Genomic DNA, 27129 nt, shown 5'->3' on the forward strand with positions numbered 1-27129 from the left:
TGGTTGAATCCTGGTTTTAGTAAATTATTTTGATTGGCTTCCAGATTTCCCCTGTCCCTGCGTCAAGAGGTGTTTCAGAAAGTGGAAAGGCAATTCATGCTTGGTTTACGGGCAAGAGATCCAGTAATTAGGATGAAATTCTTCTCACTTTATCATGAATCTCTTCAAAAGACACTGTTCACAAGGCTGCAGTACATCATCCACCTTCAGGATTGGGAAGCTTTGAGTGATGTCTTCTGGCTAAAACAAGGCCTTGATCTGCTTCTGGCAATCTTAGTTGAAGATAAACCTATTACACTGGCTCCAAACTCAGCTAGGGTGCCACCACTTGTGGTTGCAGGTCCTCTTACAGATTGTTCTGGGATGCAGGACCAGGTCCCTAATGTTCCAGAAGGCTCTGAGGAAGCTCCTCTAACATTTGAAGCTCTTGTTTTTAAGCATGCAAAGTTTCTGAACGAGATGAGCAAACTCAAAGTGGCTGATCTTGTTATTCCATTGAGAGAGCTTGCTCATACAGATGCTAATGTTGCATACCATTTGTGGGTGTTGGTATTTCCCATTGTCTGGGTGACATTAAATAAGGATGAGCAGGTAGCACTAGCTAAACCAATGATAACTCTCCTATCAAAAGATTATCATAAGAAGCAACAAGCCAGCAGGCCAAATGTTGTGCAAGCACTCCTTGAGGGGCTTCAGTTGAGCCACCCTCAACCTCGGATGCCCAGTGAGCTGATCAAATATATTGGAAAGACTTACAATGCATGGCACATTGCATTGGCTTTGCTGGAAAGTCATGTCATGTTGTTCATGAATGACACAAAGTGCTCCGAGTCTCTGGCTGAGCTGTATCGCTTGCTTAACGAAGAAGATATGAGGTGTGGGTTGTGGAAGAAAAGATCAATCACTGCAGAAACCAGGGCTGGGCTTTCTTTAGTTCAACATGGTTACTGGCAGCGTGCTCAAAGTCTCTTCTACCAAGCCATGGTTAAGGCCACTCAAGGCACATATAACAACACGGTGCCTAAGGCTGAGATGTGTCTTTGGGAAGAGCAATGGCTTTATTGTGCTAGTCAACTTAGCCAATGGGATGCACTGGTAGACTTTGGCAAGAGTATTGAGAATTATGAAATACTACTTGACAGTCTCTGGAAGTTGCCTGATTGGGCATATATGAAGGACCATGTAATTCCAAAGGCTCAAGTAGAAGAAACTCCAAAACTTAGGTTGATTCAAGCATTTTTTGCTCTTCATGATAGAAACGCAAATGGTGTGGTGGATGCTGAAAACATAGTGGGGAAAGGTGTCGATTTGGCTTTAGAACAATGGTGGCAGTTGCCAGAAATGTCTGTTCATGCGAGGATTCCTCTCTTGCAGCAATTCCAGCAGCTAGTTGAAGTTCAAGAATCAGCTAAAGTCCTTGTGGACATTGCAAATGGTAACAAACTTTCTGGTAGTTCTGTTGGTGTGCATGGAAATATTTATGCTGATCTCAAAGACATTCTTGAGACTTGGAGACTGAGAACTCCGAATGAATGGGATAATATGTGTGTTTGGTACGATTTGCTCCAATGGAGAAATGAAATGTATAGTGCTGTCATAGATGCATTCAAAGACTTTGGCACCACAAATCCACAACTTCATCTCCTTGGTTATCGTGACAAAGCATGGAGTGTCAATAGGCTTGCTCACATTGCTCGTAAGCAAGGCCTTTATGACGTTTGCATGACAATACTTGAAAAGATGTATGGCCATTCAACCATGGAAGTGCAGGTAATAGTAACTAAAACCTTTTTTAGCTCAAGAAAGGGAAACAAAGAACTGTATCCTGTGTCACGTTCGTGGGATCCTTTCTACTAGTGCAAGATTTTTCCTTCAATAGGCCCAGTTTGTAGAATTTTGGGATTCAAGATAAAACTTGCAACTGATTCTATTCTAGTGATAATGAATTTTTATTATGCCAGCTAGATGTAGTTGTTAAGATGGTTGTTTCTTTTCATCATTTGGGTGGATTTTCTGGTAACTTTTAACCATATCTAGACATGTCTAGTGGTTATTTTGAGCTTACATCTCTGTTTGTCAACTATAAAGCAGATTGTTGATAGTTTTCTACTTTACATTACTGCCTCTCCTGTCGCCTCTTCTATCTTTGCTCTTGGGGAGGGCTTGTAGAGATAGGTGTCTCATCGGTTTTCTGTTGTATGTTTGCAGGAGGCCTTTGTTAAGATAAGAGAGCAGGCAAAGGCTTTTTTGGAAATGAAGGGGGAGCTTACCAATGGGCTTAATCTGATCAATAGCACTAATTTAGAATATTTTCCCGTGAAAAACAAGGCAGAAATTTTCCGCCTAAAGGGGGATTTCTTGCTAAAGTTAAATGACTCTGAAAATGCCAATGTTGAGTATTCTAATGCTATCACCCTTTTCAAGAATTTGCCTAAAGGATGGATAAGTTGGGGAAATTACTGTGACATGGTACACACTTCATCTTTTTTTTTTTGTGTTCATAGCCATTGATGTTATTTAATAACTTTTTTCTATATACTGAACTGATATTTGATGTGAGTAGGCTTATAAAGAAACCAATGATGAAATTTGGTTAGAGTATGCTGTCAGCTGCTTTCTTCAAGGTATTAAATTTGGCGTGTCTAACTCAAGAAGTCATCTAGCTCGTGTTCTGTATCTTCTCAGCTTTGATACTCCCAATGAGCCTGTGGGGAAGTCATTTGATAAGTATTTGGAGCAAATACCCCACTGGGTTTGGCTTTCTTGGATTCCACAACTCTTACTATCCCTGCAGAGGACAGAGGCTCCTCATTGCAAACTCGTTCTACTTAAAATTGCCACTGTTTTTCCACAGGTAATGTTTTAATTTGTTATTGTACTCTTACTTCATTCTGACAATGATCTTGAGATTCTCTCATCACAAATCTCAGGCTCTGTATTACTGGCTGAGAACATATTTGCTTGAACGGCGTGATGTTGCAAATAAGTCTGAATTAAGTAGGGCATTGGCCCAACAAAGAATGCAGCAAGGCGTATCGGGCACCGGTACTGCTTCTCTTGGCTTGAATGATGGAAATGCGAGAGGACAAGGTCATGGTGTGTCCTCAGCCAATCAAGTTCACCAAGGCTCTCAATCTAGTGGTGGAATTGGATCCCATGATGGTGGAAACTCTCATGGGCAGGAACCAGAACAGGCAGGTGTGGAGAGCGGTGTCCATGCAGGAAATGACCAAGCTTTACAACAAAGTACTTCAACCATCAACGAAGGTAGTCAGAATGCATTAAGACGTAGTGGTGCTTTAGGTTTGGTAGCTTCTGCCGCTAGTGCTTTTGATGCTGCAAAGGATATAATGGAGGCTCTTAGAAGCAAGCACACAAATTTAGCCAGTGAACTTGAGGTGTGATTTCCATTGTAGATTTATTCAGTTGATTAATGGATTTCTATTTATTTTGTGGCTCATAACTTTTTTAGTCAAAATACTAATGCATTTTTCTTCAAAAAAAATTATGTTAATACCACCCTCATTTATAGAAGTATATTTTGACAGAAGTGAAAGGGATCTTTTGATTATTTCCCATGGTTTATCATATGCTTATTCATTGTTCTTGATGAAAGACATTGTGGAAATAGTTTTGAGTATACTTATAAAAGAAGAAAAATATACTGCTTTGACCATAAAACTTAAAGGGTCCAATAAACATCTTCTGCAGGTTCTGCTCACTGAAATTGGTTCAAGATTTGTAACTCTGCCAGAGGAGAGACTTCTGGCAGTGGTTAACGCGCTTCTCCACCGCTGTTACAAGTACCCAACCGCCACTACAGCAGAGGTCCCCCAATCTCTCAAGAAAGAGCTCTCTGGTGTTTGTAGGGCTTGCTTCTCGGCAGATGCTGTGAGTAAGCATGTTGATTTTGTGAGAGAATACAAGCAGGAATTTGAACGTGATCTTGATCCAGAAAGCACGACGACTTTCCCAGCCACCCTTTCTGAACTGACCGAACGATTGAAACATTGGAAAAATGTTCTCCAGAGCAATGTTGAGGACAGGTTTCCAGCTGTCTTGAAGCTGGAAGAGGAAAGCAAGGTGCTGCGTGACTTCCACGTTGTTGATGTTGAGGTTCCTGGACAGTATTTTAGCGATCAGGTAAATGTAACAGGTGTATGCATGCTTTGGTTCTCTGAGAGGGATCCTTGTTTATTTGAGGGATTTTACTATTTGGTTTTTTTTTTTTTTTTTTTTTTGGGTGGGGGGGTGGGGAGAGAGTATATTATATTATTTTTTTCATTCACAAAAAAATAATAGTTTTATTAAAGCTGAAGTCTGCTAATATTTCATACTGTTCTTTAGTGCTTTCTCTGCTATTCTTTAAAAAAAAAAAAACCCTGCAATGTACAGGAAATTGCGCCCGATCATACAGTGAAGTTAGACAGGATTGGAGCTGATATACCGATTGTGCGAAGACATGGAAGTAGTTTCCGGCGTCTGACTCTAATTGGTTCTGATGGCTCTCAACGTCATTTCATTGTCCAGACATCATTGACCCCTAATGCTAGAAGTGATGAACGCATATTGCAGCTTTTCAGGGTGATGAACCAAATGTTTGATAAGCACAAGGAATCAAGACGCCGTCACATATGCATTCACACACCGATTATTATTCCTGTTTGGTCACAGGTTATAAGCTTTCCTTGTATAAAAATCTGTTTCATTTATTTTTTATATATTTTAATCCACGAATATGATAAACTTTGACAAGGTAGTGAAAGAGTTACTAATAAATTTACTGTCTCCAGACTGGGACCTGCCAACAAAGGGTCCCAACAAGAGTCATGTCCCTTTCTTGATTCAGTTGCTGCTTACTAAAGCTAATGTATTAACTGATTACTGCTTGAATAGGTCCGCATGGTAGAAGATGATTTGATGTACAGCACCTTCCTTGAGGTGTATGAGAACCACTGTGCAAGGAATGACAGAGAGGCAGATCTGCCCATCACCTATTTCAAGGAGCAATTGAACCAAGCAATATCTGGCCAAATGTCTGCAGAAGCTATAGTAGATCTTCGTCTCCAAGCTTATACTGACATAACAAGAACTCTTGTAACTGACAACATTTTCTCCCAATATATGTACAAGACTCTGCTGAGTGGCAACCATATGTGGGCATTCAAAAAGCAATTTGCCATCCAATTGGCCCTTTCAAGTTTCATGTCTTTCATGCTACAAATTGGGGGAAGATCCCCAAACAAGATATTATTTGCCAAGAACACGGGGAAAATATTCCAGAACGATTTTCATCCTGCATATGATGCAAATGGAATGATCGAGTTCAATGAACCCGTGCCTTTCCGTCTGACGAGGAACATGCAAGCATTCTTCTCCCATTTTGGAGTGGAAGGCCTGATAGTATCTGCCATGTGTGCTGCAGCGCAGGCTGTGGTTTCACCCAAAGTGAGTACGACTCAGAATTGTCAGTATGATAGTTAATTTAACTCATTAATAACCATTTTGATTGACTTGATCTCACATTTTCCATATTGCAGCAAAGTCAGCATCTATGGCATCAATTAGCTATGTTTTTCAGGGATGAGCTGCTGTCTTGGTCTTGGAGAAGACCACTTGGCATTCCCTTGGCCCCTATTCCTGGAGGGGGTAGTACTAACCCTGTCGAATTTAAACAGAAGGTCACAACCAATGTCGGGCATGTAATTGAACGGATTAGTGGAATATCCCCACAGTCTCTCTGTGAAGAGGTAAGCCCCTGCCTCCAATTTCACGGTGTTCGGGATTTTGTTAGGGAGGGGGGAGGGAGAATGAAGAGGGAATGGAAAGGACAAGAAAAGATGGGGATATTCCCTTTCTTTGTTTTTGTGTTATGTTTATAAAGTGAAAATGCACTGACCTCCATCAAACTACTACCCAATTTAAAACCACCCCAAGATTATCAATTTCGACAATCCATCTCCAAAATTATCAAGAAATTGATGTCCACTCCTTTCCCCTTTAGAAAGACAAATTTAACCCTAGAATTTCTCAAAAAAGACAAAATGCCCTGTTAAATTGAAAAGAATATATAAATATTTATATTTATATATCTTTGGTAAAAATTTAGTTTTTGAAAAAATAAAAATAGGCCTTAAAATTTAAGTATTTTAAACAATATAATTAATATAGAAAATTTATGTCTGTTGTTTTCATGTTGTAATGTTTTCATCTTTTTTTTTTTTTTTTTTTTTTTTGACTTGTAAAAAAAATGTTTTCATGTGGTTATTTCAAAAAATTGAAATTTGGTTTTCAGTTTTTCTCTTTTTTGACTTGTCAAAAAATGTTTCAAACAAAATAAAAAGATGAAAACAAAAAAAATGATGTCCTCTGCTTTTTATTTTCTTGTCATGGGGTTATTCCAAATTTTTTTATAGAGGGGAGGGAGTAGATAAAAAAAAATTTGGTGGTTTGAGGGGTAATTGTCAAAATTAATAGTTTAGGAGTGATTGTGAGTTAGGTTGGAGTTTGAGGGGGGCTGTGTACTTTCTCCTTATTTTTAGTATTGCTAGCCGGATAAAATGAGGAAATATCATAAGCATATTAGTGAGGGACTTCAGAATATTCCAAAAAAAAGAAAAAAAACATCTCATCTAGGTACTTAGCTGCATCTTTCATTAAAAAGCCTCTGATGAATCTGTGTTGTTACTATCCTACAAACACAGGAGGAGAATACTTTAGACCCACCCCTGTCGGTGCAGAAAGGTGTCACTGAGCTGGTTGAAGCTGCGTTGACCCCAAGGAACTTGTGCATGATGGATCCTACATGGCATCCCTGGTTTTGACTTCATTGTCTATGATTGATTACTGGAGATGGTGTAGTCTGTTAGTATGGGTCAAGGACATCTTTACCTTGTAAATATTTTTTTCTTATTATGATTTCTATTGGTATTTTGGCACTCAAATGTGAAAATGTCTTGTAATTTTTGGGTGTTCATATGCAGAATTCATATATTTAAATCCTTGGCATTCTTCTCTCTCTCTGTCTCTCTGTCTCTCTCACGCACACAGTTGCTCTCCTCCCAAGTTTGCAGGCAGTAAGTTTTGGTGGCTCTCAACTGCCCAAGAACATTCTGATAATTTGATTGGAAAACAATGAAATTCAATCAGAATGTCCTTGTTTTGTTGTATGTGAGAAAATATCATTTCTGTAGCAGTGAAGAATCATTCGTTGAAGTTGAGTCCATTCCTCAGTGGTGGGTGGGTTAGGAAAATGTTAGGCGAGCGATATTCATGCACGGATAGAGAATTTTCATTGTTATAAGGGGAAGTTAAGCATCATATACAATCCACTTAACTAATATGTAACTTGTTGTTTTTGTCATTCTATTTAATAACACATTTAAGCATTAAGATAAAAAGGTAAAATTGATGATATAACATGTTAATTAGGTGTGTTAAGACTTCTTATGTAAAATTTCTCGCGTCCGTCTCCTGGACGAGGTAGATGAGAGAATTCAAATAAAAATGGGGGTGTGCAGCATATATCCATTTTTGAAAAGTTATTATGTGCAAATATCATTTCTATACCATATAAATTCACTTTTGCATTTCTACACATGTCAAGCGAATGAACGAAGGTTATCAAACAACTTGAAGCTAAGACAAGGGTGCTATGGGGCGGAGGGAGGTTCGACTCCAAGCACCTTGAGGTGTGAACATGAAGAGAGATGAGAGAATATATGATGCTCATGCCGATGAGAGTTGCTTCACTTTTTTTTGTAATATTTATTATAATTGTTGTTCCGCCGTTGCTACATATATAATAATAATAATAATAGAGAGAGAGAGAGAGAGAGAGAGAGAGAGAGAGAGAGAGAGAGATGTTAAAAATTCTTCTGCCCAAAAAAAAAAAAAAGGAGATATTTTAAAAATAATAAAAACTTAGGTCCTTGAAAAAAATAGTTCTCACATTTGGTGATTATTTTTTGTTGATCCGATGAGAAAAGTGAGAGATTAAAGTATTATATTTTTTATATATATGGTAGGGTTGGGAGTCCTTTTTTTTCTTTATTATAATAATTGTCACGCACTTTTGTTATCTTCTACCGTCGTGACATTGAACCAAAAATTCATAAAAAATCTGTGACATTTGATGGAGTGAACTTTTTTTATTCAAACATCCGCAAAATCCCGAACAATAAGAAAAATTTATAACCAGCCTTCAAGTCGAAAGGAGAACAAAAAAGCCTACAAATATCCCCAAATATGGTTTTGGTGTCAAGAAAGACAGCCAGCCAGCCTTAGCAATCATCATTTAAAAAAAAAAAAAAAGCCTCCAGCAGCACTTCAGTTATCTTCTCCTCCTTCCTCCTCGTGCACTGGGAAACGCAGGTGCTTCCCTTTTGGTGTGGGCAAGCCCTTCAACCGCAGTTTACTCGGTGAATCCTCACTCTTTTTCGCACACTCCTCTTCTGCTCCAACAAGCTCATCTTCACTGTCGTATACAAACCTCGTGTGTTTTCCTTCAAACTTGGGAGCAATTCTCTTCTCATTACTACTACCATCCACGAAAATGTTGCTAATTCCCTCACACAGTTCATCCACCAGTCCTCCATCATCATCATCGCCTTCTTCCTGATCAATTTCATCGTCTTCTTCTTCATCATAATAGCTTTCTTCTTCTCCTTCTTCCTCATCTTCATCATGGGTACTACTTGCATTGACCTGGATAGACCAGACTGAAGCGTCATCATCTTCAGCCCATGACTTCTCTTTGTCATAACTCTCTCCTCCTCCCGCTTGGTAACTAAGCCCTGAGGTACACTCTGATGAATCAGAGTTTTCAGACTTCTCAGAGAAATCCAGCAGTAATGACCTCGTTATCAGAATCTTTTCGGTTTCAAGACTCTCTTGCTTCTTTCCGTCGAATATATTACTGATAACCTGCCATCGATTTTCATATAAACAAATATAAATAAAAAAGAACGCAATAGAGTTTTCTGATAACAAAAAGGACCCAAATAATATTCCAGATTTTTACTTTCAAAATCTTCAAGATTGATGGTGTCGGGAAACTTTTGGTCATATAGATGAAAGTTGGGATACATTTTTCAATTTGTGTAGACAAAAAGATCACCGCTTTTTTACAAACCGAAAGCCAAGTTTCAATCACATAAATGCAATCATAACAATTGAAATTTCCAAATCTGCAAGTGCATTTTGATAGGCACAGGTCAAACGAACCTGAGAAATCAATTGTTCTTCGACAACAGGAGACGGCACAGCAGAAGCCAAATCACCGTTGTTGCTAGAGAGACTTGATATTTGGGGGGTGTTCGCCGGGGTTGGGGCAAGAAGTCCGGCCGGTGAGTTTACAAAGCCTTTGAGATGAATAAAGGGACGGCTTTCCAGCGAGATCTTCGAAAGCTCAGCCTCTTCTTCCACCCTCTGCAAGAGGGTCTTGACCTGACCCCTAAGTAAGGCCTCTCCCGTCCCAGGCGTTTTATTATTGGCTCGGCTGCTCCTTAGCTTGGCTATGGCTGATGATGGGGTCTCCAAGCTCCCCATCGCAAGCCCAACTATCGGAGAGTCATTAGTTATATCAATCAGCGCCGACCGATCTTCTTGTTGTTTCACTTTTCTTTGCCTCGATTTTGAGATTTCAGAATCTTCAATCTTCCCTGGAAAGACCATCGAAACAAGAAAGATTACAACCCCGTTAGCGTAAACATCAATCTATGGTCATTCACAAACATACAAAATAAGATATTTTTCTTTGAAGAACCACTCATTTAACTATTCAAGAAATGGAATAAACCACCCAGTCTTTTTCTGTCTACGGTAGATTTGAAAAAAAAAAAAAAAAAGAAAAAGAAAGAGAGAATCACTCACTTGAGATGGGAATGCCGCTGCTATTGTTGTCGTAGTTTACATGAGAAGCCAAAGCCTGGGACCTTGTGACTCTTCTGGTTGATGATGGGGTCTCCATTGGATTTGATTTGTATCAAGAAAAGAGTCTCCGGAGAACTGACTAATTTGTTGCCCTGATTTGACCGGAAAAGGTCAGAGATCGGAAAAGGAACAGAATAGAGAGAAAGAACGGAAGAAAACTGGATTAAAAAAGAACGACGAAAAATAGATGTCTTTGAAGCAAAAGGTATTTGGGTGCTTATAAAGAGGTTTGCCAACGGGGTTTAAACGCTAAGATGACCGTTGGAGCCTGCAAAAGGAAACATCGATCTGCGATTCCGAAAAAACTAGCCGTTGTGAATTTTTTTTTTTTCCTTTTTTTTTTTTCTTTTTTAAGTGTAGTCAAATTGCCTCTCCGGTTTCTTTTTTTTTTTTATGATGGGGCCTCTCCGGTTTCAGAACTGTCGTTTAGGCAATATCATATCATATGATAAAAGCAAAATAATATTAACAATTAATCGAGAGAGAAAAAAATCTATAAAAAGTAATTAATCCAAGAATTAGTCGTCCAGTGACCAATTATAGGAATATTATTTATTATATTTTATTTATAAACTTATTATTTAATGTCACGTCACGAAATAATAAAAGGATAATAAAAAAAAAGATAATGAAAATAGATTTTTTCAATTCTATAATTTTGTCGTTAATATTTTTCAAACTTACAATTAGATGCTCAAGGAGCCAATTATAGTAATGCTATATTTTTTGTTTTTTAAGAAAAGTTTGATCTCATTAATATCAAACTAAATGACAAATGCAATGGAGGAATTTCCTCCAACATAATACACTTTTCAGTGACATAAAGCATTCTTAGCTAGAACATTTGCTACATTGTTTATAGTTCTAGGGACATGCCTAATAGACCACTCATTGACCCTATGTAAAAGAATTTTGACATCCCTTATTATCAATACATCTGAATTCCATCCCTCCTCAAAACTAGTGGCCTTGACTATAGAGAGCACATCTCTTTCAAAAATCACCTTATGCAACCCTAATTCAATACATATCAGAGTAGCTTTAAACAAAGCAATGGACTCTCCTAGTTGTGCATAAGGAAACAGGCATCTTGAAGATCTACGGGGGTAGCTATAACTCTACCATCACAATCTCTAATTATCACCCCTACTCCAACTCTGCACTGGAACTATCAATTGCAGCATCCCAATTAATTTTGAACATACAAGATGGTGGAGCTTCCCATGTCTACACGAGTGCTCTGCTATTATCTACTTGATCTTGGGTCTTTGTCATTGCACATCTATAATCTTCCATTATGTTTTGAGATTGAAATACCAATTTCTCAAGAGAAGTGAATTTGTCTTAAAAAACCACCAAGTTCCTTCTTTTCCAAATCTGGTGAGTTAACACTGCTATTTCTACTAAAACTTCATGTGGCATAGAATTAAAGAAATGAAATAATAGATCATGAAAAGAAGCCACCTCCACACTGTATTTCTGCAATCTCCTAGAGCTAGATCTCCAAACATCTTGAGTAGCTTGCAATTCCATAGAGCATTTTAAACATATTCAAGTTCAGACAAGCAAATAAGACAATGCATGTGATGATTCCACTACCTTTCTTTTGAACAAGTTGAGTTTTGTAAGAATAGATTCCAGGCTAGCTCTCCATAAGAAATTCTTTACTACATTTGTTACCTTTAGCTTCCATATCTTGGGCCAAATCTCAGTAAGTAATGCTATATTTATGAGCAAATATATATATATATATATATATATAGGAAAATTATTTGTATAGTCATAAAGTATTAAAATGTGTAAGCACCGTATATTTATTTTAAAAACAATTATTCTACTTATCATCTTTACACTACACACATGCTAAGGGATAAAAATAAAAAATAAAAACAATTATGTGGTGCAGGGATGATGAATAGAATTTTTCTTTTAAAAAAAAAAGAGAACATATCTACACCCACATGAAATACTCATTTTTTAATAGAAAATGATAGTATGATTCCCAAATATGCACACTTATATAATTAAATTTTTTTCCTTCATGGTTAAGGAAGTAACTATTAATGAATTTGTATTTTTTTAAAAAATTTTGCTTAATGATTAAAAATGTTTAAGAAATGTTTAAAGAAAAATAAAAGAAAAAAAAAATTCATTTGCATATTTGGGGTGCACATCTAGCATTGCCATTTTTTAATAATGAGTCCATTTTTTTAAAGAAACTGTTCATAACTTACACACCTTATAACTATATCTTAGATTACTAACATTTTAACATCTTGTAAAAAGTTCTATTTAATTTAGAATCTACTCATACAACATTTGATAATGACGTTAATCTGAAAACTATTTTTTTTTTTTTTTTGTCCATCCAGATTCAAAGGTTAAAACATTAATCTCAATGAGTGCAGAATATTGGGTGCCTAAAGTGTAAATTTTTTTTTTAAATTCATTTTGTAGTTTACCCATTCTGCAAGAAGCAAAACTATTTAGATCCTACCACATTGCTTATTTTCTCAGAAGCTTTGGTCAAGTACTCCTTGTCCTATGTGATATTTAGATTTAGGGCTTTGCTAGATGCAGTCGGGATGCAAACGGCTGTACGGAATAAATAAAAAATAATAATTTTTTTTCATGATTGTACGGAATGAATAAAAAAAGGTTATAAAAATAATTTTTTTTTCATGTAGGTCCCATATTAATTCGCTTTTTTCAAAGCGACTGCACACCGACTGCATTTGCCGACTGAAAAAATCATTTCTGTTAGATTTAGGAGCCTTTTGTTACAGAGATGAGATGAGAATTTCAACGCGTATGAAAAGATACTCTTTTATACAAACACTTATTTTAAAATTATTTCTTAATCCATAATCATCTCATCTCGTTTCACTTATTAATCCAAACACACAATTTTCAAAAACCATTTCATCTCATTTTAACTTAACAATTTTATTACTATTCACAAATCATTTCAATTTATCTCATATCATCCCATATCAATTTCTAATTCAAATACACAATTTTCAAAAACTATCTCATCTCATCTCAACTCAACAATCTTACTACTATTTACAAATTATCTCAACTCATTTTATTTTATCTCACCATCCAAACGAGCCCTAGGATGTTGTGCAAAGTTTTTTTTTTTTAAATTATATTCCCCTATGTTATAAGTTAAGTAGAAAAATGATCATTTGTTATCTTTTTAATTGTCGTCAACGTTAACCGAAAACACATATTAGTTTCAAAGATGTTCACATTGCAACCTTAGTTTCAATAATGGTTCTTAAAAAAAAAATATTAAATAAGATTTGTATAATAAAATTTAATTTATATTTTTAAAAAATTAAAATTGTTAAAAACCAAGAAACAGGCCACCCAGGGTGGCTGTGAATCTGTGACCGATTCTAGCCGGTGTCCCATTTTCTTTTTAAAAAAAATATTTTAAATATAAATATTTACTGTTTATTAAGAAAGTAAAAAATAATTGATACCGGGCACAGAGAGGCGTTGATGGGACATAAAAAGATTGACACCGTCATTTCGCCATTTTTATGGCGAAGAGAGCATTTTTTTGGGGGAACTTTGCAAGAAGATTGGCAGTCTCATGATGGACAAATTTGGCGTAGATTGCAAGGAGATATTATTAAAAAAAAATAGATTTTATTATTATTTTTTTTTTTAGAGCAATCCATTTTTTTTTTTTTTTATAAAAATAAGCATAAAATTTATCTATTTAAAATTTATACGAATCACTTTTCTTTTAAAATAAGGGGCAGAGAAACTGATAAGAGAGAGTGTTCACCAGACTTGAGTAAGATGAACTCCATCGATACATCCATGTCTGTTTTTAAGGTCTTCTCATATATGAAACCGTCAACTTTTTTATGTTTTATTTTTTAAAAATCATCAAAATACTCATTTCATTCATCGTATGAAAATTGTTTACAGAACATCTCTCTTACAGTAGAACAGACCTCAATTGGACCCTCCTCTATCCAGCAAGGTTCACCCTCCACATGTAATGATGCCCTTTTAGCTAGCTCATATGCTGCACTATTCCCTTCTTTGAAGATAAATAAGCTCACTTCCCATTCCTTCCTTCCATCCAGAATGAATCTTATATTGTCATTCGGTTGTCCCATCTATGCATATGTTGCCGGACTGCTCTTTATTTCCTTTATTAGTTTCTGTGCATCCCCTTCCAGAATTACACTCTTAATATTTAGCTCACTGCATAATTCGATGGCCCTCCGTAATGCATAAGCTTCTGCTAAATCAAGTTCTCCAATGAAATCTTTTGCAGCACATAATGCAATAAGGATCTCCCCTCTATGGTGTCTTGCTATTGTTCCTACGCCCATCCTCTGCTTTTCTTTATTAATAGTAGCATCAAAGTTGATCTTTGTGTAGCCTTCAGGTGGTGGTAATCATCTGACTTCATCACTCCTCATACCATTTCTAACCTGTTGCTCCTTCTCTATCTCCTCTTCTGCTTCTTGAAACATTTTCAGATTTAATAAAGCACTTTGCATGACTTTACTTGGGCTATCAAATCTCTCCTCAATTAGAAATTTTTTTCTTCTAGCCCAGATACCTTTAAAAATCATAGCAAGTTCCTACTACTTCTGCTCAAGTCATTTACAGACACAGGGACACTAATTTTAGGTACACGTGCAATATTGGTGTGGTTTAACATACAAGGCATACTTCCCCCATTTAGAAAATCAAGAATAGCCTTACATACATCAGGCCCCACAGTAGTCCAATGCTCCCGATAAAACCTAGCACCAAAACCATTTGGTCCTGGGGATTTGAATGGACTCATTTGTTTTAGTGCTTCATATATTTCCATAGTTGTACAAGGAACTTCAAATCATTTGGTACCCTTTGATCAATGCCCTGAAGGCATCCTTCTATTTCTGCTGAGTTTGGTTCTGTTGTAGTGTATATTACCTTGGAATGATTCTTGAAAGCCCGTGAAATCTCCCCCTCCTTAGATCTCAAGATCCCCTCAGCATCTTTTATTCTTTTAATAATATTCAGCTTCCTTCTTTGTGTGGCACAAGCATAAAAAAAAAAATCTTGTATTTCTATCCCCATACTTATACCAATGCATCTTGGCCCTTTGCTTCCACTTCATATCCTCTTTTCTGCAAAAGTATACCCAATTCTTGTTGCAATCTATTTATGACCTCAACATGGTGTTGATCTTCCTCATCTTGTAATTTTTTTAATAGCTAAGACTTTTCTTTTATGATCTTCTCTGTATTAGAGCACTCCCTCTTATTCCATGTAGCTAATGCCAGTCTACATTGCTATAAGTGACTTTGAACATCCTTTAAGTTGCTTCAAGTGCCTCATCTTTCTTCCATTCCTCATTTATAATTTTCTTGCCACCTTCATCAAAGCCCCAAACCATCTCATATTTGAATGAACATCTTAACCCCTTCCTTCTATTTCTCTCCAGCCAATGGGACAACAATAAGAACCTGTGATCTGAACTTCTTGCCACTAGAACTTCCACATTCCCTTCTTAAACATATTGAGCCATTCCCTGTTTGCCACTCCTCTGTCCAATCTTTCCTTGGTGAAAGTATCATCGACATGCTTTTTACTCTACGTGTACTTTGAGCCTTTCCATACTAAATCATATAATTCCCCCTTCTCCAAAGCTTGTCTGAATCTCTCCATTTGTATGTCACTTCGAGGCCTACCCTGGGTTTTTCATCATGTGTTAGAATTTCATTGAAGTCACCACACACCATCCAAGCCACATTATCATAAGGCTTTAAGGCCACTAGTAAGTCCCACATTTCTTTTCTTCTACTAGCATCAAACTGACCATAGAATTCTGTGAACTGCCACTCTTCACAGCCTTCAGCCTCCTTTATTCTAGCACTAACATGGTTCCTAGAATAGGATGGTATTGTCACCCCTAACTCCAGTCTCCATAACAGTGCCAGTCCCCCACTCCTCCCTACTAGATCCACCACCAAACATCCATCAAATTTCAATATTCTCTTTAATAAATCCCACTTCCTTGAACTATATTTAGTTTCCATTAGAAAAATTAAGTCGGGTTTCTTATCCTTTACAGTCCCATGAAGGTCTTGAACTGCTCAAGGGTTCCCAAGCCCCCTGACAGTTTCAACTTAGTGTTTTCATGGCTCTTGCCGGGGCTATTCAGCAGCCTATGCCAATTGATCATCTGCATTCACACTCTCGTCATTACCATCATTCCTGAGTTTCTTTCTGCACTCTACAAACTCAAACTCATCATCCTCATCTTTCAGACTTCTTTTTTTAGATAACATCACTCTCCCAAGTGAAGCATGCCTACTTTTGTCCTTGGCTTGTATCTTCCACTTACTTTTATTTTTAACCATGTTTCTATCCTTTGTTGGATGATTGGTATCAGTTACTACCTCCACTATACTCAAATGGACTGGACTTATTTGTGCAGCCTACCCACTTTGTTTTGTTATCTCTGATTGCACCACAGCAGCATGTTCAATATCCTGGCCCAAGCCGAAAACATTTCCCTCTTCCTCCCCATTTTCAAACTCAACCCTCCCCTCCCTTCGTACCTCAAAAAACTCCTCATGCACCAACTTCCCAATTTCAACAAATCCAAAATTTTCATCATTATCTTAACTCAAATCTGGAACTGTCCCTGGATTATCTTTTATCCAACAGTTTTTCCCACTTGCCACTGCTCCACTGATCACTCTCACCTGCTTCGACCCCTCACCCCCTCCATTGTTTTCCCACCAACTACTTGCTTCTTCACTGTACATCTTGTGCCCTTCATCAAACGCCTTGTTCACAGCAGGTCCGCTCAACCCTGGCCATGTTTCATAAACATTCTTTCATCTCTTAACCACGTACCGAATTGTTGAGCTTCAATAGACTTCTCACCCAAGCATCCACCAGCTCCATGTATCAAGCAGCCACAATCGAAACATAGCCTCGGAAGTTTTTCTTATTTTATCGGGATCCAAGCCTTCTCCCAAGCCTTCTCCCCATTCACACTCGGAGTACGTCGTCTGGTTAAAGCCCTATTCAACATCAATTCCACTTTTATCCTAAAAAACTTACCCCATCCAATCCCATCCTTTGATGCATCCACTTCGCTTAAATTGCCTATGGAATTCCCTATCTATTCACCACATTCTTTATACATGAATGCCAACACTAGATTATGGAGCTGAATCCAAAACTCTTCGCTTTTGGAATTAATTTTACTCGATTGAGTAAACCCATTAAACGCCTTGAGCACTAATACGGAATTGTCAAACAACCATAGTTTACCCTCCAACACTCTCTGTTTATCTGCATGGGTCGCGAAGGTTATTGTGTACATGTTGGGACCATAATCATGGAACAATGCTGGTTTACTAATCCTCAAGACCTTCGACATAGTTGCTGCGATCATCTCTTTCCCAATAACTTTATCCATACACATTTCCCCACTAGACTACGCTCTCCTTTCCTCTCTGTTTCTAACAGTCCATCTCCTCCTAATATATTTGTTTCCTTGTCTGTAAGCTTTAGCCTACCCCATTTATCCTCAGGATCATCCATCTCTTACACCACTATTCCACTCCCAAAACGTGAATCCCACATACTACCACTCACTCTACCTCTATTTTCCAAAGGAGAACAGAGAAGAAACTCGCTCTATATGAAATAAAATCAAGAAGAGAGACAAAAGTTGCAGTGTTTTTATAGTTTTTCCTGTTAACACTGATGGAAGTAAATATTAACAGACGATAGGGGATGATCTCTTGAAAATAAATTTATAAATTTAAGTGATTTGATGAGATGCATCATATATATCTAGTTTTAGGAATAATAATTTTACACTATGACGTATCACATTAAATTACATTAATTTGTAAATTTACTTTTATAAGATTTTTTTATAAATAAAAATTTATCTTAAAAAAACTATATTTGTATTTAATTCAATACCAAATCGTTTATATTTTGTAATAAAGAAAAATTACATAGGTTCTAAGTGCATGTTTTATGTTTGGAGTTGTGGTTGAAAATATTGCTTAAAACTTATAGCTTAGAGTTTAACGTAATAAGCTCTACTATTAAAAAGCTATTTAGTATTTAAGACCTATATGTCTAAAATGCTTTCTAAAATATTATATTTGTTTGGAAATAAATAAAAAAATTATTTTTTGAGATAAAAATGACAGGAAATGGTATATCTTTGATAGAAATCAAATATTATAATAAAATAATAACGAAAATAGTCTAATAGATTTTTCAATAATTATAATGAAAAATAAAATCTCTTCAACTATGCATAAGTGAAGATAAGAGGACTTCTTGTAACTGAAGAGAAGATTATACGAGAATAATGAAAAATATTAATGGAAAAAGTCTTCAGTAGATGATACGAGAAGAATAAAAAATATTGATAGACAAAATTGGCATTACATTAAAATGATGAGGGTCATTTTTTCCATTACATAGCATAGTAAAATAGGAATTACTTTTTCTAAAGTACTTTTGACAAAACGCATCACTTTGAATCAAAGTCTTTGATGCTTTTGTTGAAACTTCAATTTCTTTTTTTTTTTTTTTTTTTTTTTTAGTTTAGAAGTACTTTGATGTAAAACTATCAAATAGGTAAATTTTGTCAAGTAAACACTTTAGACCGTTTAATCATACTTTTTAGACCTCTCATCGCAATCTCAAATAGGCTCTAAATCTAAATAGACCATACCATAAGGACTGTTGGGCCAAGATTTCTTGCATTTTATATATATAAAATATATATATATATATATATATATATATATATATATATATCTTAATGATTAGATTTTAATAAAGATATAAATTGTAATTTTTATCTCAAAATGGGGATGTTAAGTGACGACGTTAATAATTTTACAAATAAAATGTGATTTTACCAAAAAAGAAAAAGAAAATAATAAAAATTTTATTGAATTTTTGCTATTTATCATCCATACACATTACAAACCACACTTTTTTTTTAACACTTTGTACAGTAGAGTCTACTCTTTCATAGATAATTTATATAAAATTTGTAGGCTTAGGACTTGTATATATGATTTTTCTTGTTATTAAAATAAATAAACGTACAAATAAAATTATGTCGTACAAACTCATTGAAGTGTTTTTAGGAGAGTGCTACGTCGACCGCTGGGGCTCCGTCGGGAACTCCAGCTAGGCAAAAAAACAATTTCTATTTTTCTTTTTATTTTTTATATCATTTTTTAATGTTTTTAAATATTTAAAAAAATATAAAAAATTTACAATAATATTAAATAATTTTTACTTAATCATTAAGAAAAAAAAATGGGAGTGATAGCTCCCAATGGGATATCCGGAGATCTAGCATTTTCCTTTTTATATATAGACAAGAAGAAAAATGCTATTTGCACACTGCGTCGCGTACCCTTCGCGTACACGCCGTCCACGTGGCACGATTAATGAAACGGTGCGTTGCGCACCACATCGAGGATGACACCGGGGCTTATCGTTTTGCCTCGTGCGAATGCCAATTCAAAACCAGAAATAAATCCATTGAAACCAGGTCTACCCATTTCAAGTCGTGCGAAACCCATTTCAAAACCAGAAATTTCAATAGATCTACCAGGTCGTGCGAAACCCATTTGAAAACCAGAAATTTCACCATTGAAACCAGTCGTGCGAAACCCATTTGAAAAAACCAGAAATTTAACCATTGAAACCAGTCGTGCGAAACCCATTTGAAAAAACCAGAAATTTAACCATTGAAACCAGTCGTGCGAAACCCATTTCAAAACAAGAAATTTCAATAGATCTACCAGGTCGTGCGAAACCCATTTCAAACCAGAAATCTCACCATTGAAACCAGCTCGTGCGAAACCCATTTCAAAACCAGATATGTGGTGCACCTTCACGCTGCAGAAAACACCCATTTGAAGGCAGGTCGTGCGAAACCGATTGGTCAGCGAGCGAAGAAATTTCCCTCACTTTCGCACTTCTCTCGTCGGCGATTCCAGAAGCCTTGCGTCCATTGTTGAGGTACACGTTGTCAACTTGGTCTTCCTACTGTTTAGAAGTTCATCTTCTTTTGCATTTCGAGAATCCCAGTAGATTTTTGAAGGTGCAGGGTTCCGAAAATGTTGAACTCGGGAAACGATTTGAGTGTGGTCTGTATTGTCCACATTATTTTGGAAATCACCAGATCTTGTCCCAAGAAAAAGAATTTGGGCCTAGTTGAAGCATTATATTGCTCTGCTGAAGAGGTCACAAAAACAATTTGCTAATTTCAGTTTTGCCCGTGATTAGTAGGTTTGGCTTTATTGGAAGAAGAATAATCTTGTTCAATGCCTTGTTAGAACTTATAAACTTCAGAATTTTGATGACACAAAGTGAAGTTGTCCTTGAATCCTAGCCTGATGGCTTGGATGATTTTAAGATTTGGGGTAGATTTGGGTACACACTATATTAGAAGAGAAATTTTTAGGAATTAGGAACCCAATTTTTAAGACATTAATGCAAAACATGAACGTAGTGGGCTGAGGATGATGAAGAAGAGGAGTTGCATGTGAGACCTATATTGTTCATGCAAGTTGGCACATTAATTTGGTGAATTGGGTGTGGAAGTTTTAATTGGAGAAGTTACTCTTGGACATGCCGATATTATTGTTTATTTTGGTGTTAAACTTATGTCTAGTTTGAGGTGATATACTTTGGAGTTGGCTTACTCTAATTGATATCATTGTTGGGATGAAATAAAAATATGAGTAAATTGAATAATACTACTCATCAATATTATTATCTTTTCATCATCTCAGAATATAAAATTAACACTGTATGAGAAGATGACTAAAAAAGCATGAATAGATTTTTTTAATATAAATTATAAAATTAAAATTATTTTTAGAGAAATTATATTGGTTGATTGTAAAATAGGATAGGAGGAAATTGTAAATGTATTTTACATAAGAGATTGGACAATCATAAGTTGAAAATAAGTACTCACAGCCGAATGTTCATTCCCACGCACAGATGTGAGATAGTTTAACAAGCATTCATAGACTGACCGAGAGAAATTTTTCATCTAATTTTGTAGCTTTGCCTTTGTCTCCTATAATCTAATTTTGTATTCTTTTTTCCATGCCTCAAAACTGAGCCCCTGCTTTTCGAAGTTCATAATCGGGATTTACAACAGAAGCTGATTGTTGTAGTTTGATCTCTACTAGAGCTCTGGCATCATTGTTTAAAGTCTGAGAATATGTCATCATCGACGACAACGTCTTCTTCATCTCTTGCCAAACAAAAGAGGGGTCATCCGAAATGCTTCTGTGAGATTGAAGCCCAACTGAGATACTCAAATACTCAACATAATCTAGGGCGACCATTCTTAAGTTGTCCAAAGTACAACAAAGAGGTAACTAAATTCAAATTTAGTTAAATTATTTTTTTGATGTTCATCTAACATTTTTTGCTTCAAATGTGTATAAAATTCTAGGGATTATCATATTGTAAGTATTTCAAATGGGTAGATGGCCATGAATACCCATTGTCGGACCCAAGTGAAACTCACACTGAAATTTTCAGCAAGGAGAAGGAGCTGAAGAAAAAACTGGTCGACGTTGAGAATGTAAGAATGTAAGAAACATACCAACCTGCAATAGGTACAAGCGGTTTTGCTTGCGTACTAAGACTGATATAGTTCTTTTTATTGAAAAATAAATAAAGAAAAAAATTTTGAAAAAAGAAGAAGATCTTTTATCTTACGAAAAATATTTTTATCTTTAATTAAAAATTATTTTCATCTTTAATTAAAATTATTTTATTAAACGGTGTGCGGTTTGAAAGGCGAACTCGTTTGTAAGAAGACTTTTCCCTAAAACAATGTGCCGCACGACCTTTCTTTTATGATACGTCATATTCGAGGATAATCTTTAACCAGGACCCAGGACCACCTTTTTCTTGCCAAATGAAGCAAGTATAGGGTGATGCTACACCATAGAGATAATCTCTACCCATAAAGCTAAACTTTTTGTTTTAAATTTTTTTCAAATACTTTTTTAAACTCTTTAAACATCTTTTAAAAAATAAAAAATAAATTACAAAATCATTTAAAAAGACTTCATTAACCATTAAGTTAAAAAAAAAAAATTAATATGTGACTTTTGAGTGTGGCTTTTGTCTGTGAGGATAACATTTCCCTAATAGTCTAATTTAGCTTCTCACAAAATTTAAGATCCATTTAACACAACTGTTCTTCAGTATTTTAAAATATTTTCTTTTAAAATAATACTCAAATATAAAATAATTTTCAGTTTTAAATTTTAAATGTTTTCATTTAATCAATATCTAATAATTATAACTTTTCTAAATTTTAAAACAAAACACTAAAAAAAATTAAATTTTAAAACAAAAATAATATTCAAACAATTTTTTAACTTTATAATATTTTTATTCAATTTTTTCTCTCTCATTTTTCGAAACTCAGTAAAATATTTTAATCTAAACTATTTCATTACTATTTATAAACTATTTTACTATTATTTATGAATATTTTAAAATATTTGTAATATTTAAACGAGCTAGCTTTAATAACTAGCCATACATAATATTTAACTGAAAAAATATATTCATCATCTCAATTATTATCATCTTCTGATCATCTTATGATGTGATATTAGATGATAAGTTTATAAATAAAATATAATAAATAATCTCTAATTACCTAATAACACATTATAAAATGTAATAGTCCTTAAATGTGTCCGAAATATTTAATTGTTAATTCGTTGAAATATGAACCCCAATTACTTTTATTGATTAAAGATATAATTAAAAAATAATAATATATACTATCCGATTACAAAGTCATATTCAAAGCTTGTACTTGTACGCAACCTTGACAGAACGCTTGGTGGTCACGTGCATCTCTCTAATCTATAAACTCAGCTGGTAAAAGTTAGGTGAATGCCACGTGCAGATGCATGCATTGCTACTTTGGATTATACCGAACAGTCAAAACAAAAAATAAAAAACTATAAATTATATCATATTTTACCCCCAAAAATTTATCTTAATATTTAATCAACCTAAATATATATCATTGAATTAAATGTTTATCCGCAGAAGTTTTTTGAATAATTATTATTTACAACATAGAGAGATAAATGCATGCAGTATTTAAATTTTATTTGAATTTTACTACATACAAGTAACGTTACGTACTAATCTGTGTATCAATATTGATTCCTTCATATTCAAATTTTAAATTAGCGTTATTTTTAATAAAATCTATTTTTTGATCAATCACATTAGATTAATGCATATATTAATACACAGTTATATTTACAACTAGACTTTATCATTTTATTATATTTAAAATGCTGGAATTTACATTATTTTTGGGTATGTGGCCGTATTTGTATTTTAAGCAAGAGGAGTATTATAATTATAAAGGGATTATATAAAAATAATCTTACGAACTGACATAATTTTACATGACCCGTCAAATTTACTTTATAATAAAAGTAACTTTATAATTTAATAAAACACATCAGATCACGTTAATTTATGAGATTACTTTTATATAATTATTTTATTGTTAGAGTATTTTTTATAATTAAGTAGCTGGAAACAATAGTAATCAATAACAGTACTAATCTAATAAAGAAAAACCAGAATATATATAAATTAAGAGCGATAATTTAGTCAAAATGAGGGATAACTCTCTCCTTTGGTGAAATATCGGTTTCTTGTCTTAAATCATGGGGTAGTGCTAGGGCCACTGCTGGGGCTCCCGATGGGAGCTCTCGCTAGGCCAAAAAATTTTGTTTTTTTCTTTTTTCACATCATTTTTTTAATGTTTTTAAACATTTAAAATAATATAAAAAATTCATAATAATATTAAATAATTTTTACTTAATCACTAAAAAAAAAAAAAACTGGGAGCGGTAGCTCCCAGCGGGGATCTAACATTTTCCTAAATCATGTATGGTCCACCGCTTGATGTTTTCAGGGAAGACTACTACAAGTTACTTAACAGACACGACAGAATTTTATAAAAGTACAGAGTTTATGAAGTGAGTTTAATCAACCTAAATAATTTGTGAAATACAATTAAGAAAAGAGTCGTATCAAACTACCAAATCTTCTAGATATCAAAAATATTTTATCAAAGTATGAGACTTGATTTTATAAAATTTACTTTTTAAATTAAATTATATCATATAAATATTTTATTCGATGTACTTTACGTATTGATTTGAAAATAATATTTTTCATAATAATAATAATAATAATAATAATAATAATACAGATAAAAGAAAATATGTCTATAATTCTGATAAAAAGAGGACTTCGCTTTCTGAAGAGAGATACTAGGAGAAGCCGTGCAGATTGTAGGGGTCGCCCGACGATGTTAACAGTGGGGGTTGCTGCTGCGCCGCCTGGCAATCAAAATGGTGATATTTGGAGTTAGTTAGGTTTTGTGGAGAGAAGGTTCACACGTTGCCTATTTCATAAAAAGAAATATTCTAACTATAAAGTTATTACATAAAATTAATTTTACAAATTAATATAATTTAATATGATTTAATGTGATTTATTATATTATAAAATTATTTTTATTATATAATAAATTTGACGAATTATAAGAAATTACATCAATATATAAGATTATTTTTATATAATTTCTTTACTATTGTATCGCGCCTCTTCCATAAATTTCTAATTCTTAAAAATAAAACAGTCTTGAGTTGTGTCAATATTAGAAAATCTTTTTAATGTTAGTTTTTAAAAAACGACAAACATTAATTAGAACATATATTTATTACTATGGTAAAAATATTCTATAAAAATAAATTCATTTATTGATACGATATTTTAGATTGTAAAATTATTTTTTCAATAAATAAGTATTTTTATATTCTTTTTTCAAAATATTTGTATGCGGAAATCATTCTTTTTTAAGTGAGAATCAACTATATATATATAAAGCCTAAATTTTTTATTTTCAGAAAAAAAAAAATGACAGAACATCCTGAAATGAGGAATGCTGCAACGAATTACAAGTAGACGAGGGTCTAGAACACTACAAAAAGGAATTAATTAGGTTTGGTAGTTATGGACGTGGAAAGAGTAGCCACTCACGAGGATCTGGTGGTAGTTGGAGCTGACTGGCACGAGTTAAAACCGTCCACTCTTCTTCTATGCACCCATTTTTCTGTACATATAAAAGTCTATCAATTCCCCAAGAAAGTATTCAACCATCCGACAAAGCTACACACATTCAGAACGCATTGATTCAACCCAAAAACCCGCCCACCCCACGCAATTAACCAAGAAAAATAGTGTGTGAGAGAGAGAGAGAGAGACTGCAACTCAATTCAGTTCCTGCAAAATGGCCCCAACTACTCTCACGGCTCTAGCGGGGGAGAAGACCCTTCAGGCAAGCTTTGTTCGTGACGAAGATGAGCGTCCGAAAGTTGCTTACAATGAATTCAGCACTGAAATCCCCATCATCTCGCTTGCCGGGATCGACGAAGTCCATGGCCGGAGGGCCGAGATTTGCCAGCAAATCGTCGAGGCCTGTGAGGACTGGGGTATTTTCCAGGTGGTCGATCATGGCGTAGATGCCAGTCTCATTTCCGACATGACACGTCTTGCCCGTGATTTCTTCGCCTTGCCTCCCGAGGAAAAGCTTCGTTTCGACATGTCCGGCGGCAAGAAGGGCGGTTTCATTGTCTCAAGCCATCTGCAAGTAAAGCTCTAAAACCCTTCTTTGGCCTCTAAATTGAATATTGTAAATATGTCTGTGCAACCAAAAACTTCGAGACCCTCTAAACTTGATCTTCTGCTGCAGGGAGAAGCAGTTCAAGATTGGCGTGAAATTGTCACATATTTCTCATACCCAATTAGGACCAGAGACTATTCGAGGTGGCCGGACAAGCCAGAAGGGTGGAGAAAGGTGACGGAGGAGTACAGTGACAGATTGATGGGACTGGCATGCAAGCTGTTGGAAGTGCTATCGGAGGCGATGGGATTAGAGAAGGAAGCATTGACCAAGGCTTGCGTGGATATGGACCAAAAGGTTGTGGTTAATTACTATCCAAAATGTCCACAGCCAGACCTCACACTTGGGCTAAAGCGCCACACAGATCCGGGCACCATCACTCTGTTGCTGCAAGACCAGGTGGGTGGGCTTCAGGCCACCAGGGATGGCGGCAAGACTTGGATCACTGTTCAGCCTGTTGAAGGAGCTTTCGTCGTCAATCTTGGAGACCATGGGCATGTAAGTGATCCATCGAGAATTAAAAAAATATTGGTGCTAGTTTTATTTTTATATGGCAATGCCATTTTAAGCCAAAATCTTGCTTGATTATAATCAAAGAATACTAATTTTGTTGGGATTATGCTTAGAAACTATACAACATTGTTTCTGCTAATTTAGGATGCTTAATTCAGATATTTCTTGCTGCAATATAAGTAGAAGAAAAAAATGTAAAAAAAAAAAACTGGATGGATATGAACTTGGTCTTGTGGCTGCTATGGAAGTGGATGCACATAGATTTTCTTCTAAATTTTTTCCAGATAAGAAATTGATTGAATTTCACTTGTATCATTATTTTTTTATGAGCAGTATCTGAGTAACGGGAGGTTCAAGAACGCTGATCACCAAGCAGTGGTCAACTCAAACTACAGTCGATTGTCCATAGCCACATTCCAGAACCCAGCACCAGATGCAACAGTTTACCCTCTGAAGATCAGAGAGGGAGAGAAGCCAGTTCTGGAGGCCATGACTTTTGCAGAAATGTACAGGAGGAAGATGAGCAAGGACCTTGAGCTAGCCAGGCTAAAGAAGCTGGCCAAGGAGGAGCAGCAGCAGCAATTGCAGGATTCAGAGAAAGCCAAGTTGGAGGCCAAACCTATTGAGGAGATCTTTGCTTAAGAGTACTACTGCAGAGTGCAGGCAGCTCCTCTTATATATTATGCTATATGCATGTTTCTTTGCCTTTACTACTTAGTTAAAAGAGGTCCTCTATTTAATCGTGGAGTTTCATTATCAATGTGATTGGTTGTGTCAAGCTGTGCTACTTCTGAACCCTCGACGTTTTGTACCCTTATGTTGTCCCATTACCAAACAGCTAATATATGAAAATAAGTTGTCCCACGTCCCCTTCTTTTTGTTGG

The 27129-nt window shown here is 35.4% G+C and overlaps 3 protein-coding genes across 4 annotated transcripts in view; 2 read left to right on the forward strand and 1 right to left on the reverse strand.

Annotated features, from left to right (window-relative positions):
• Nucleotides 1-7016, forward strand: part of LOC122315520 (transformation/transcription domain-associated protein) — a 32588-nt gene extending 25572 nt beyond the window's left edge. For both annotated transcript variants that reach the window (XM_043131461.1, XM_043131462.1), the window contains exons 26-34: nt 45-1770; nt 2209-2469; nt 2564-2854; nt 2931-3398; nt 3712-4143; nt 4396-4674; nt 4897-5448; nt 5541-5750; nt 6705-7016. In XM_043131461.1, coding sequence (XP_042987395.1) covers nt 45-1770; nt 2209-2469; nt 2564-2854; nt 2931-3398; nt 3712-4143; nt 4396-4674; nt 4897-5448; nt 5541-5750; nt 6705-6824 — 4339 coding nt within the window. In that variant the 3' untranslated portion in view covers nt 6825-7016. The remainder of the gene's footprint in view (nt 1-44; nt 1771-2208; nt 2470-2563; nt 2855-2930; nt 3399-3711; nt 4144-4395; nt 4675-4896; nt 5449-5540; nt 5751-6704) is intronic.
• Nucleotides 7017-8130: 1114 nt separating this feature from the next.
• On the reverse strand, nt 8131-10131 carry LOC122315854 (bromodomain adjacent to zinc finger domain protein 2B-like). The gene is made up of 3 exons (XM_043132106.1): nt 9874-10131; nt 9226-9662; nt 8131-8925 (listed from the first exon to the last, which is right to left on the reverse strand). The coding sequence occupies exons 1-3, from the start codon at nt 9968-9970 to the stop codon at nt 8329-8331; spliced, it is 1131 nt and encodes a 376-aa protein (XP_042988040.1). The 5' UTR covers nt 9971-10131; the 3' UTR covers nt 8131-8328.
• A 15055-nt stretch (nt 10132-25186) lies between these two features.
• On the forward strand, nt 25187-27109 carry LOC122315855 (naringenin,2-oxoglutarate 3-dioxygenase). The gene is made up of 3 exons (XM_043132107.1): nt 25187-25699; nt 25802-26230; nt 26579-27109. The coding sequence occupies exons 1-3, from the start codon at nt 25340-25342 to the stop codon at nt 26885-26887; spliced, it is 1098 nt and encodes a 365-aa protein (XP_042988041.1). The 5' UTR covers nt 25187-25339; the 3' UTR covers nt 26888-27109.
• The last annotated feature ends 20 nt before the right edge of the window (nt 27110-27129 follow it).

Source organism: Carya illinoinensis, chromosome 7 (genome assembly GCF_018687715.1).
Source record: "Carya illinoinensis cultivar Pawnee chromosome 7, C.illinoinensisPawnee_v1, whole genome shotgun sequence".
In the NCBI taxonomy this organism is placed as follows: Eukaryota; Viridiplantae; Streptophyta; class Magnoliopsida; order Fagales; family Juglandaceae; genus Carya; species Carya illinoinensis.